The following is a 14097-nucleotide window of genomic DNA, read 5'->3' as shown; positions in this document are numbered from 1 at the left end:
GAGAACTCTCCTGCTCATATGGTTGTGAGACATAAGCATAATTTTTAATGGACTGAGTCTAGCTAACCTAGATTCTTTGCTTTACACTTTTCTGTACTAGAGGGACTGCTCACAAAAATTTCATATAAACCTTTGTGCCCATCCTTTCTTACTAACTGGTAAGCCTTTACTCACCCAGGAGACTTCTTAGCACCTAGAGATACTTGTCTCCAGGACACTTCTTAGTGCATGAGACTGGACAGCTGACTGTAACTTAAATATGGATTTAATTGAAAGCATTGGTGAGGTGAGATTAGGAACCACACAACATTACCAGGGCCACACTTAGGAACCACTAATGTTTCCTGTCCTCGGTGCCTCTGAACAATTGTTAAGGCTGTGATGTGCAGCATGTGTGTGACACTCATATTGAGTACTGTGCCACAGGAGAGCAAGCAGAAAGTTTTCACTGAAAGGGGAATGTTAGCAGGATGATTACAAACACAATGACTAAAAATAAGATTGTAAAAGAATAAGTAATTACTGGTTTTGATTTTCATATTTTAGACCAGTTTTAATCAGTGTATGTTCTTATTTTGCCCAGTAGCATATGTATGAGATATATATACATATATAATACGTACAGAACACAAATGTATTTTAAATGTATTTTAAATCCCTCCAGGGATGGTGATTCTACCACTTCCCTGGGCAGCCTGTTCCAATACTTGTCAACACTTTCTGTGAAGTTTTTTTTTCCTAAAACCATTGTAGGTCCCTTCCAACTGAACTATTCTATTCTATATACACAAAATTTGCTAATTTTTACCTGAAATTTCCTCTGATATATTTTGACGCTAAGGATAAGATACACTAGGTATTCAAAGTATTTTCTTTCCCCCCTTCTTGTGTAGTTGGTCTTATTCCCTCTTTACACGTGACATTGAGAATTTATGAAATCTTTCCATCATTAAACTAAATCATGTGGAAGTAACACAGACAGCAAAGCAGGTACCACGTTCTTAATTCTTCGGTCTGCATTCGCATCCCCACTTCGTCGTGGGCTGCAGCCTCCTAGGTCTCTGACAGGTATTGCGGGTGCGTGGCGGCAGCTGTCCTGAGGAGGCCGGGCGGAGGCTCTGCTTCACCCTTTGCTTGTTGGGGCTTCCGGAGCGTTCTCTCTGGTTTCGGGTGGTGGTGGGGAAGGGCTGTGGATGAGGTACCCCATTTTCCCCCGCCCAGAATTGAGGGGCTCGCCTTTTGTCGCCCCCAGGCTCCTGACGGTGTGGAACGCGCAGGGGAAAGGCTGACGGCGGCGCTGGCGGGCGGGGCGTGCGTGGCGCTAGGACCCAGGAGGACGCAAGGCAGCTCTTAGAGCGAGATTGCAAATTCGCCGTGACTCAGTCCGTGTACTGGAGCAGGTTAGTGCTGTCCTGTGGGGCCGGGCGAGAGCAGGCCGGGCATCATGCCGCCAGCCAGCTAGCTAGCTAGCGTGCTTGCTTGCTTCTCCCCTACCTTCTTTCCTTCCTCCCTTCCTCTCTTCCTCTCTTGTTTGATGTTTTTTTTCAGCAAGCCAAGATGGAGTATGAGTGGAAGCCTGATGAACAGGGGCTTCTACAGATCCTGCAGCTGCTCAAGGAATCGCAGTCTCCGGACACCACCACGCAGAGAGCCGTTCAACAAGTATCCTTGGTCAAGGCCTACACCGCGGGCGGGCGGAGCAGGCAGAGCGGGGCTGCGGCCGTCCGGGCGACCGCTAGGGAGGCTGGGGACTCTGGATAGGGGGCAGCGCGGCCACAGACCAGTGCTGTGGTAGGCAGGTGGCGGCCGGGCCTTTCCGGCGAGCCGCCACAGCGAACTCTGTGGGCTGAGCCTCCGCTTGGGCGGGTGGCCGTGGCGCGGCATTTGAACCGCTAAGGCGGCCTATGGGGCCGCAGGGCCGCCTTCCCTCGCCGAGAGCCCGGGCACCTGTTGCGAACCCCGAGCCAAGGTTCGGTTTTTGTTTTTGTTGAGTTTTTGGTTTTGTTTGTTTGTGTTGTTGTTGTTGGTTTTTTTTTTTTTTTTTTTTTTTTTTTTGAAGCCCTGGCTCCTTTGTGGCTGCTTTGGTATCTGCTGCCTTTCCAGATTACTCCATGCTGGGCCGCTGCCAGCACCTAGCCCTTATTCTCAGCATATCCCACCGAGAAGGCCGGAGCGGGGGGTGGGGGGGGGGGTCCTCTGCTCGCCAGGCAGAGTTGATGATGGGACGCGGGGTAGCTGTCGCCCCTACAGCAATGCAGGGGTGAGCAGGGGCTTCCTAAACTAATCCAGGGTTAGGATTCACGGCAAAAGCCAGAGCTGGTGGGAGGAGCGTTCCTGGTGGAGCCGACTGCACGCTCTCCATGACCTGCTGGCTCTGACCGTGTTTTGCTGTGTTGTGAGGATGTTTCTGCCTAGAATCATGAGCCTGAAATACTGTTCGTTACACTTTTTACATCTTACAGGAAGAGTGAAATCTACCCTATGTGGCTTGTGCAGCTTTGCAGTGCATTTTGCATTAGTGTTGTGGATTCTTGGTTTGTTGTTTGGGTGTGGAGTTGTTTGTTCCCCCCTCAGGTCTCTCTTGACTGTAGAAGTGATGAAATCGCAAGGTTTTAAGGACCAAAGACTGAAAAAGGAAAATTTCACATTAAGTCTAGTAGAAGCATAAGTCTTGAAAAATAAAGCTCTCATCTACTGTCTCCTGTTCCTTAAGCTAACTATAGAGGTGCTTTAAAATATCTAGAAGTCCTGAAAGGATATCCTCCTATGAAGAATATGAGTTTAGCATCTTGATCTCTTTTTATTTAAGGCATTTGCTTGAAGGTCTTCACAAAAGGCAACAAAACATTTATGTAGGTAAGAATACGTATGTATGTTGTGTTAGGACTTTAGCTTGAAGCCAAATTTGCTTGACTTCTTGGCTTTTTCCTAGTAGATGTGGTCAAACCTTGGAAGGCTTCTGTTCTTACCTGAAAGGTGAAGGTCGATTTCACCTTGTTTTTGCAGCCGTGTTTCAGATTCCTAAGATGGTATTGAGTCCTATGAAAAATACTATACAGAAGTTGCTAAGTGTTCTTGTGGTAATCACATATTCTCTGAACAGAGAGAGACACAGCTCTCCCAGGATTTTCCTGAGAAGCTGTGAGAAAGACCAGAGAAAGAAATTAAAATAATTACTATCTCAATCTCTGCACCTGGCAGGCAATCTCTGTTTGTCAAAGATGTTTACAAGAAGGAGTTGTCCCTTTTTGACCAATAGGTGAGAGAAGCTTCCTAAAGGCCAATCAGGTCTTAGGTCCACCATTGTTTCATATAAGAACTGTGAATTTCTAATAAAAAGTGCCTTTTCATGCCTTCTGACCATGGAGTTTCTGTGTCACCTTTGTCTGTCCCCTATACCCCTTCGGTGATATGTTCTGATAATGCCCCAGATTTAAACAGGTGCTCTTTAGTATTTCAAATACAAAAGTGATTATAGCAGCAGTGATTATAATTTAGCTTTCATGTAAAATTGCATTTTAAAGGTCTGCTTCAAATAATGGCATCTGGCTATTGATCAGTGCAAGGCCCATCAATGTCAACATCATTATGTATGGTCAGGGTTTAGCAACTTTGAATATTTAGAGCTTTAGCTGTACAGCAAGTAAAATAAATGCTTATGAAGCAAATAATCCTACTAGTTCTAAAAATAATTTTTTTGCTAAATGTCTTCATTGTTTGCCATACTAATGATATCTAGTATATTTGGTAACTGCATGCTTATGACATAAAATATTGTTGAGCATACTAGTAATTAATACCAGGGTGTGAGAACAAGATACAAGGAGAATGCCAGAATGCTGTTCTAGGCAAGCAGTGGCAGAATACTTAGAAATTTGGGGCAAAAGTAATAACAAATTTTAGAAAAACAGCTACGTACCGTCTAATTGTTCAGAAAAATAATAATTCTTTTTGCAGTTGCCCCAGAGAACATAGTTAAGAGGTTGGTATTGCTAGTAAGATGCTTTTTCAGAGAGGTGTCTCTAGAAAATTGTTTTGTGTACAGCATTTTTTTTAAAGAGACCATGGATAAACTTGAACTTCTTTGTACAAATATCTGGGAATTTACAATGAAACAGCTTCTCGCAGTTGAAAGCTCAGACTGGCTAGTTAGCATCATAAAAATGTATATGACTAATATTAAAGTGACTAGCTTATAAAAATCATCATAGTTGTATTTTAATGCTGAAATGCTTTTATTTATTGTGGAGTAAAAAGATGATGTCTTATGTGATTGTGCCTCAGTGGATTCCTTAGGTTTTGTTGACTTTTAAGTGCAAATTTTGAAATCTAAAACTGTGCAGAGGAATGTAGGGGATTTGGGGAGGGCAGGAATTTCTGTGTTCCTGGATTCTTTTCTCAGATTTCAGCATAACTAAAGAGCTACTGCTTCAGTATGAAAATCACAGAAATTGTTTTTAAAGTGTTCATAGCCTGTATGTTGTGAGTTTATAGTCATAGCATTTTTAAATGATGCAGTAGTACATAGCTCACTTAATCATAGTATTCAGAAAGCTATAAATGCTGTGTGTGAAGATTTTAATTTCCTTAACAGTTTTTCTCTTCAGAAACTAGAACAACTCAATCAGTATCCAGATTTCAACAACTACCTGATTTTTGTTCTTACAAAGCTGAAGTCTGAAGGTAAGTTCTTGGGATATTGACTGGTTTATTCTATTTTTTTATTTAAAAAAAATGATTTTATTTAGCTTGAAAGAAAAAGGAAACTGATTTTTATACTCAGTGTGCTGGTGGGTTGATCTCCATAGTCATGTAGAATAATTTTTTATCCTCTTGGGAATCTTTGTGGAAAAAGAACTGATAACATGGTGCTTGTAGTTTCAGTCTTGAAAGAGATACCATTCTAAAATTCCAATGAAATCTTAAAAAAAATGTGGGAGCATCATACTTCTATCAGACTACAGTGAAACTGTGGAATAACTTTGCATGTCATGGTGATGAATCATGACTATACACATTATAAAACATGCTGCTAAATCCAGTTGTGATTGTGATCTCCCTAGTAATCAATCTATTAAATATTTAGAAGATTACTGTTGCAGCTGCTTGCTCAATCCCCATCTCTCCCCCACACTCCTGGGAGGAGAATCAAAAGTAAAACTTATATGTTGAGATAAGAACAGTTTATTAATTGAAAATAAAGTAAAATACAGTAATAATGGTAAATTATAATAATAATGATAACAAAAAGGGAGAAACAAGTGATGCACAATGCAATTGCTCACCATCTGCTGACTGATGCCAGACCCCCCCTTCCTGAACCCAGATCCACCACCCTTCTGGGTAACTCCCAACAATTTATATACTGGGCATGACATTCTGTGGTGTGGAATATCCCTTTGGTCAGTTTGGGTTACCTGTCCCAGCTGTGCTCCCTCCCAGTTTCTTTTGTGAACCTCCTCACTTGCAAAACACGAGACAAGAAAAAATTCCTTGACTTAAGATAAACATGAGTTAGCAAAAAATGAAAACATCAGCATGTTATCAACACCATTCTCATTCTAAATCCAAAAGACAGCACTGTAACAGCTACTGAGAATAAATTAACTCTACCCTATCTGAAACCACATAATCACATCCTAGAGTTGTCCAAATATAATGTCTGTAGAATCTTCATTCTGAAGCCTTAATTCTAAAAATAATGTAGTTTCTTACTGTTGGCTTATTTTTATGGACATTTGTACAAACTGTTTATGGCATAGTGTAGCCTCTCCCAGTTGGAAAATTCAGGCAATTCCTTGGTAATGATCAGTAATGACTATCTACACTCAGGGCAGATCTTTTAATAACCTCCCTAGAAACCTTTTTCTTAACTCTAAACATGGTGTGGACTGCACTGAGGAGACCTGGCAGATCTAGCAGCAAGAACATGCTTTACTTAACATCCAAAGGGAATTCAAAATTCCCCAAAATAGATGTAACAGGCCTGAAGGAGGAAAAGGTGGTAAAGTCTGGGGAAAATCATCCTCCCCTGTTCCCCCCAGAGGATGGGTACAATTATTAATGGACTCCCAAAGGTAGCACCCAAGGCCAGGGCAGGAGAGCAACACTGAATACACATCCCAATTGATCTTCATTGCACTTGATGTTATCACATCATAAACTGATATCCTACCTTACAGCAACAAAGCAATCCTGATCCCTCTCCCTGCTCTGAAAAAGCACCACAAGGAGCATATATGAGAACAGACACAGGATTCGGCACCACACCCACATAAACAGACCAAGCAACATTGTGACCAATGGCTCCACACCTAATACATCAAATGGTTAGATCAAATTAGTTTCCAACCTTCTCTTGTCAGATCTGTTGTTATCTCAAGCCTTTGTGCTGCACATTGGGCACCAAATAAAGCCGTCATGCCTTAGGAATGGTACTCTCCAATTTAGTGCTCCCACTGTGTCATGAATTGAATGAGTGTTTTAATATTGCTTAAAGAATCACTGGCAAAGGTATCAGTAAAAACAGGTTTAAAATAAAAGCAAAAGCACAACAACCTTCATTGGCAAGGTTCATTCTACTAACTAGATGATTAGGGCACACAGAGGAAAAGCAAACAAAAAAAAAATCCAGTCAATCAATCCGAACTGAAATAAATCCAAAATTATCAGGGTGGGGTGGGGGACAGACGAAAGGATAAAAAGGGTAAGGATAAAAACTAATATGGCCTAAAGGGCCAACAGCACTTAACCTTAACAGTTCTTAAACTTATCAGTACTTATCCTAACTTAAACTTGACAGCACCTTAACAGCATTTAACTTAATTTATAACTTAAACAATTTAACAAGGGATTCATATAGGATTTACTGTAGCACAACAGTAACTTTCTTACAGGCATAATTTACAAATCCAAAGTACTTGAGAATCTCAGAGAGCCGTGTTTCCTCCGCATTTGCTATAGCATATGGACACAGATCTAAAGAGTCTTGTCCTAGGTTGATAAGGAAGTGAGTTTTTTGGGAGGTTGTGGTCAAATCAATCAGTGCTCAGATTTGAATATTGGTACCTGATGTGGCCACTGAAGACATGGATATGCCTCTGAGAACACAGGGGGTTAAAAAGCAGAGAACTCTCAGGGGAACTCTCTCTTGGTTCCAGATTGGTGAAAGAGGTCAGGCCTCCACAGCCCAGACACGGGTTGGGTGGGGGAGGGGAAGGGGTGTGAAGGCCCCTGCAGGATGGAAGGGTGGAGGAGCACTGAGAGGAATCGGGCAGCTCCCCCCCCCCCTCCTCTGGGATAGAGAGAAAGGGAGAGAGCCTGTGCCTGTGCTTGTGCCACCTTGAAATTTGATATCTTGTGCTGGCAGCACTGCTGAAGGAGAAAGGGGGGGGGGGCATGCTGCGAGAAGGTGCCCGGCTGCCTGGGAGTTCTGGGCAGGCAGAGCCTGCTATTTTAACCCTTTTCTTGGATAGTAAAAACTTTACGAAACACTACTCCTCCTTGATTTGAACGAGAAGAGAGACAGACATGAAATAGAAGGAAATGGGCAAGTGTCGTGAAGGTCTGAGCAAGTGAAGGATGTCAGAAGAAGATGGGGAAGAATCCTAGGTGGGAGGAGATGATGGAGTGGCCTTTGGCTGGACTTTTCTTGCATAGCCATAGACCGAACCAATTTCTTGTAACACAGAGACTACATTTAGGGGGAGGCAATGGCTTGAGCCAAGAGAGTGACCTGCTGTAGTGATTGCCAGTGCAGGAGAGTGACCTGCTACAGTGATGCCAAGTGCAGGAGTGGAGAGAACAGAGAAAGATGAGGAGGGTGTGCTGGTGCCCTCTGTCTTCAGGGAAGATCTCTGTTCTCAAGACCCTCGGACCCAGGGGGAGTGAAAATGGGAGGGACCTTTGTCCCAAAAGTGAGAAACTGTTGCTTTTTTGGTACTTGGCAAAGCAACCTTAAAGGGAACCCTATAAGCAGTTTTGGTCCATGAACGGTGGTGAGAGCACTGTAGAAGGAAGGAAGATGGATGGATGGATGGATGGATGGATGGATGGATGGATGGATGGATGGATGGATGTTCTCTGGGTGGTGCCATGTGTGACATGGAAACACAAGAGGTTTCAACTGTGTTTCCTGGAGAAGCCTATAGTACAAGAGGGACTCCTCTCTCCTTGATGAACTGAGAGTTGATTATCTGAGGGATGGTAACTTGACTGAGAATCTAAGATTTTGTCTCACTGTGCTTGGGTGGAAACTGGGGGGGGGGGGGAGGAATGTTTCGGAAGTTTTTTCATTCTGAATTTTGTGTGTGTTCCTTTTATTATAGTTGTAGGTTAATAAAGTGTTTCTTTCTTTGTTTCTAAGTTTGAGCCTGCTCTGCTAAGGAGAATATATTTTCATGGGGGTACTGGCATTGCGCCAGCATCAAACCATGACAAGTCTGTACAAGGTGTCTGTGAAAAATTCCTCTCAAAGGTAGTGAAACATTCACTTCAGATGCCTTTGCATCTTCTCAATGGCAAAGGGTCAAGCCTTGAGGAGTGGGGGGTATCAGCCTGTCACTATCGAGTAAGAAAGAGGCACAGACTCCAAGCAGGCTGGTTTGTACAACAACAGCTTTAATGCGAAAAACTCTTCTCTTTTATAGACAGTTCAGATACATTCCACTTGATTGGCTAATTAACAAAAGCACTTTTCTCCCAAACAATCCTTGATGAGAACAGAAAAACAAAGAATAGGAAAACACCTTCAGGTTGTTTATAATAAGTTATCATCCTTTCTCTACAACTCCCTAAAAGTCTCACAAGTCCGCTGTGAGAAAACTTATCTCGTTTTCTTGCTCTCTGACCAGGCTGTCACATTCACATCAGCCCAGGATTTAATGTTGTTTGGCAATCCTCCGAGAATAGCAAACTTAAGAGTTCGCTGTGTCTCAGAGGACTCACTCAGGGAGGTTGCTGGTTGCAGCTGCTGTGGGCCAAGACAGCTCAAAGGGTCTTATTTTGGACTGCTGTTTATAGGGTTGCAAGAGAGGGCTTTGGCCATAATTTTTCATCCTGGCCACACTTCAGGTCCTGCCATTGGGACACAACAACCCCCTGCAGCACTACAGGCTTGGGAAGAGTGGCTGGAAAGTGGCCCTGTGGAAAAGGACCTGGAGGTGCTGATTGACAGTGGCTAAACTTGAGCCAGCAGTGTGCCCAGGTGGCCAAGAAAGTAAATTGAATCCTTGCTTGTATCAGAAATAGTGTGGCCAGCAGGACCGGGGCAGTGATTGTTCCCCTTTACTTGGCACTGGTGAGGCTGCACCTCGAGTACTGTGTTCAGTTTTGGGTCCCTCACAACAAGAAAGACATTGAGGTTCTGGAGCATGTCCAGAGAAGGGAAATGGAGCAGGGGAAGGGTCTGGAGCACAAGTCTGATGAGGAGCAGCTGAGGGAACTCAGGGGGCTCAGCCTGGGGAAAAGGATGCTCAGGAGAGACCTTATCACTCTCTACAGCTACCTGAAAGGAAGTTGAAGCCAGGTGGGGATTGGCCTCTTCTCCCAGTTAACATGTGACTGGAGAAGAGGAAATAGCCTCAAGTTGCACCAGGGGAGGTTTAGGTTGGGTATTAGGGAAAATTTCTGCTATGAAAGGGTTGTCAAGCCCTGACATATTCTTCCCAAGACAGTCATGGAGTCACCATCCTTGGAGGGATTTGAAAGCTCTGTGGATGTGGCACTTGAAAACATGGTTTGGTGGTGGACTTGGCAGTACTGGGTTAATGGTTAGACTTGATGATTTTAAAGGTCCTTTCCATCCTAAATGATTCTGTGATTCTGTGTCTAACTGTGGCTGCTAAAAATAATGCTTTCATTGTGGCTTGCAAGGGCTGTAAATAGTGTGTAAATGAAAGGAAAATGCCTTTGGCTTACTTCCTGGCCAGATGCAACATTAATTCTGAATAACTGCTTATGGAGGACTGGATTACTTGGATATGAGCATACCTATCAGTGGATTATAAATATGCAAGGAAATAATAATTTGACATATTAAATTAGTGTAATAATAAATGGAGAGATTTTACCTTGAATTCAGAGAGCATTTCAGGTGAACCTGAGACTGATCAAGAGTTCAAGTAAGAATGTCCTCCTTTAGGATATTCTCCACCTGACCTTTGTTATTGACGTCTTCAAAATTTTAAGCAAAATGATAAAATTACTTTATTTGACTTCCTAAGTAATAATAATAATGATAATACTTGTCACATCTCATAACCACATTCTCTAGTTGACAGAGGTATGTCTGCTCATCTAGTTTTTGCTTTTTTTATTTAAAATTGTAAATCTGTTCTCCTAGTAAAGTTTTTGGCCCTTGAAATGCAGTGCCCTGCAAGAACTTTTATTTTTACATTGTTTATAAGTTGGTAGGTATTTAAAACCTGTAGTATAGGCAAAGTTATGGAAGTCTTAAATATATATGCATTGGGTGGATTCCTAGTTTATGAAGTTACTGAATTCTATGTAAGAACGATGCTTGTAAATCAATATTTATAGTTATAGAGAATGAAAATTAGTGCTTCTTTAGGAAGTATCTTGGTTTGAAAAGACAGGTGTCTGCTAAGGAAGGCAGGAGCCTTCCTTGAAATGGAAAATGTAAACCCCCTGCCTCGGAATTATTGTAATTTTGAAATTAAGGTGCTTTCAGGCAAAGATATGGAAATAGGAATAACAGTTCTTTACTAGGAAAATTAAAACCGCAAATGCAATAGTACAAACAAGAAAACAAACCACTGACAGAGTCAGAATACAACCTGACACCCTGTGGGTCAGGGTGTTGGTAGCAGTCCAATTAAATGGTGGCTGTAGTCCTCCTGAAGTGACAAATGTGGTTCTGTTGAAGCAGTGATCCTGTAGGAGGGTGTAGTTTTTCTCTGAAGGTTCAGTGGTGCTGTAGATGGGCTTGGTCTTCCTCTGGAAATCCAGTAGAGAAGAAAGCTGCTTCTCTGGGGAATCCAGTGGGAAAAGGCTCCCTGTGGTGTTCCAAATCTCTGATTACATCCAGATAGGAATGCTTGGCTCCTCCCTCTGGGCAGAGTTTCTTCCAATGGGATGATGTAATTTTATCAGTCATGCAGTGACACTCAATGGCCCATTAACCGAAGATATCTCTCCAGAGGGAGGATTGGTTGTGGAAGAGATCAAGAAACTGCCCAATTAAGAGAAGATAACTGCCCCACCTCTAACAGATAGGAATAGAATACACACCCCCATTTCCAACCTAAGACAGGAAGACTGAAATATATTTTTAAATCTTGTTCTAATACTCGTATACAGCATTCTGGTTTTGGAACTCATAATCAGTTGATTAAAATTAATTTTAACCATAACCCCTCTTTTTAAAAGTGCCATTTTTGTTCAACTAGCAACGATTGCACTCAAAAAGTATTTTTAATGGCCCTCAGTCAGTCATCATGGGTATGATAAGAGTCCTTGTGTTATGATGCACTAACTTGGTTTTAAAATATTTTATATTTGAAAGTTATATCTCTTATTTTTCTTATATTTCTTTGGGGATGTTAATAGTTTTGAAGGCCTATAATAGATCTGTGTGTAAACTGTAACTCGGTGCAAATGAACTTTAAACATCCTTACTTTTTGCCAAAATCAGGGCTTCTCTTCTGGTTTGGGCTGAGGTAGAGTTAATTTTTTTCACAGTGGCCGATATGGGACTGTGTTTTAGATTTGTACTGGAAACGATGACAACACAGGGATGTTTTAGTTACTGCTGAGCAGGGCTTACACAGAGCCAAGGCCTTTTCTGCTTCTCACGCCAACCCACCAGTGGGTAGGATGGGGGTGCACAACTGACCAAAAGCTAAAATGCTGATTAAAATTATCTGTATAGGCTGATTTGGATTGTTGTAAACTTTAAATTTAAATTTTCTTTTATAATAAAACTAATCCTTTCTATGTAGAACATCCACATCTCACTTTCAGCATGCTTCAGAAATAATACCAAGTTACTTATGCCCTTGGTTGAAGAACTAAACATGAATCTGCTCACAAGTGAACTCTAAAACTAAAAAAACTTTGCTATATAAATTGATGGTTGTATTTGGAAGGAGGGATAAGGAAATAAAGATTAATATTTATCACTGTACGCTTTGATCTTGTTGCATTATTCTGCAAATCTACTTTATCCTAAGAACTGATGGAAGTTAGAAACACAATTATTTTCTCTTGCAGATGAGCCAACACGTTCCTTGAGTGGTCTCATCTTGAAGAATAATGTAAAAGCACATTTTCACAACTTTCCAAATGGAGTAACTGACTTCATTAAAAGTGAATGTTTGAACAATATTGGTGATTCCTCCCCCTTAATTAGAGCTACTGTAGGTAAGTTTACTCTTATTACTGTATTCTGCACACTGAAAATGTTACTGATATAAGTGAGAGCTGTGCTAGTGAGAGTTATTAAACTCCTAAAACTATTTGCTTCTGATAATTGTCACAACTACATCATGATTTGATTTTGATATTAATCTTCAGTGTGGATATACAAATATATTTTTCTTTCCTATTTTCTTAGAACTGAATTAGCAATTCTGTTCGTATCTCTTGAAATGTGACTGAACATAAGTTTACTTGAATCTGCTAAAATTCAGCTTGCTGCCAATTTTTTTACCAAAATCAGGAGTAAGGTAAAGGTTCTGAGTTCAGAACTATTTCAGCACTCCACTTGCATTTGTGAAACACTTCTGTTTGTGCATTTCCTCTTTGCTTCCCCATATGCACACCTCTTCGGGGTATCATTACACCAGATGTTACATACATTAACATAAATGAGTTTATGTTTTTTAGATAGCTTCCATCAGAAAACAGTAGATAATGTGTGGTGATCAGAACACCAGCTACAAGTGATTTTGTTGTATGGTTTGTTTTTTTTTTTATTTCCTAAATCCTGTGGTTTAGTACACCTCTTCCATAACATGAATATTTGGTATTTTTACTTATTTTTAGGTAATGTTGGTTTTCTGTCTGCTCTTTGAGAATATGATTTCCCCCAATTATTGCAATTGTAATTTTCCTTGTCTACTCCAAAAACTAGAAAAAAACCTGAAATTAATGTATATTTAAGTACAGTAGAGTAAAACAGGGATTGGATGCAAGTTCAGAAAGGCATTCAGCCTGTGTCAGCTGATTTCTGTTATAAAATAATGTCATAGTTTCACCCCTAAGTAACTAAGTACCACACAGATGCCTGCTCACTCCCCCATCTGTCCCCCTAGTGGGGAGGAGAATCAGGTTGAGATAAGAACAATTTAATAATTGAAACAAAATAATAATTTCAATAATAAAATTATACAAATAATATTACTAATAATTGTCACAAGAACATAGAGTTACAGAAGCCAAGAGAAACAAGTGATGCGCAATACAGTTGCTCACCACCCACTGACTGATGCCCAGCACATCCCTGAGCAGCATTTGGCCCCTCATAACCAACTCCCCCCAGTTTATATACTGGACATGATGTTCTGTGGTGTGGAATATCCCCTTAGCCAGTTCAGATTGTTATAATGATCAACAAGAAAGCCAAATCAATAAATGCAAAAGATTTCATTTTTGCAACCAAAATACGGTCCTCAAAAACCACAGCCAAAGAGACAGCGTTGAGCCCGGGATCGGTGCTGGGTGAACCTATATCCAACCTCTATCGCATCGGATATCCCTCTGTTCATGAATGCCGTTTCCAGCAGGGCTGCTTTATACAGCTTTTTATGCCTGAGGCAGAGGTGCCCCTATTTCTTTTGTAACCCCACATATGTATGAAGGTTTCTTTCACTGTGCAGGGATGGACAATTGCTGTTTCCTGGGTAGTGGCAGGCGCTGATCATGTCAGGGGAAGTTGTGTATTCAGATGTATGTTCCTTGGTGACTTGGGTTATCTTGACTGATGATATCTACCAAGTGATGATCGTCCTAGGGTGTTCCCTGATGTCTCGGGAGGAAGCCCATCTCCATGCTGGCCACGTTCTTTTATTAGTAAACGAGGCATTGTTCTCCTGCTGCCACCAGGAGTTTTGTAATTCCAATGTGGTAATCTGTCTC

At 41.5% G+C, this 14097-nt stretch overlaps 1 protein-coding gene across 1 annotated transcript in view; it reads left to right on the top strand.

The window, feature by feature from the left end:
* The window catches only part of LOC132086122 (transportin-1-like), a 157583-nt gene that overhangs the window by 20945 nt on the left and 122541 nt on the right, over positions 1 to 14097 (top strand). The window contains exons 2-5 of the mRNA XM_059491581.1: positions 1253 to 1400; positions 1549 to 1662; positions 4608 to 4683; positions 12232 to 12381. Of these exons, the coding sequence (XP_059347564.1) occupies positions 1558 to 1662; positions 4608 to 4683; positions 12232 to 12381 (331 nt within the window). The 5' untranslated portion in view covers positions 1253 to 1400; positions 1549 to 1557. The remainder of the gene's footprint in view (positions 1 to 1252; positions 1401 to 1548; positions 1663 to 4607; positions 4684 to 12231; positions 12382 to 14097) is intronic.

This window comes from Ammospiza nelsoni, chromosome W, assembly GCF_027579445.1.
Source record: "Ammospiza nelsoni isolate bAmmNel1 chromosome W, bAmmNel1.pri, whole genome shotgun sequence".
Lineage (NCBI taxonomy): Eukaryota > Metazoa > Chordata > Aves > Passeriformes > Passerellidae > Ammospiza > Ammospiza nelsoni.
The sequence above is the reverse complement of the archived record's forward strand: the minus strand, read 5'-3'. Positions and strand labels throughout refer to the sequence as shown.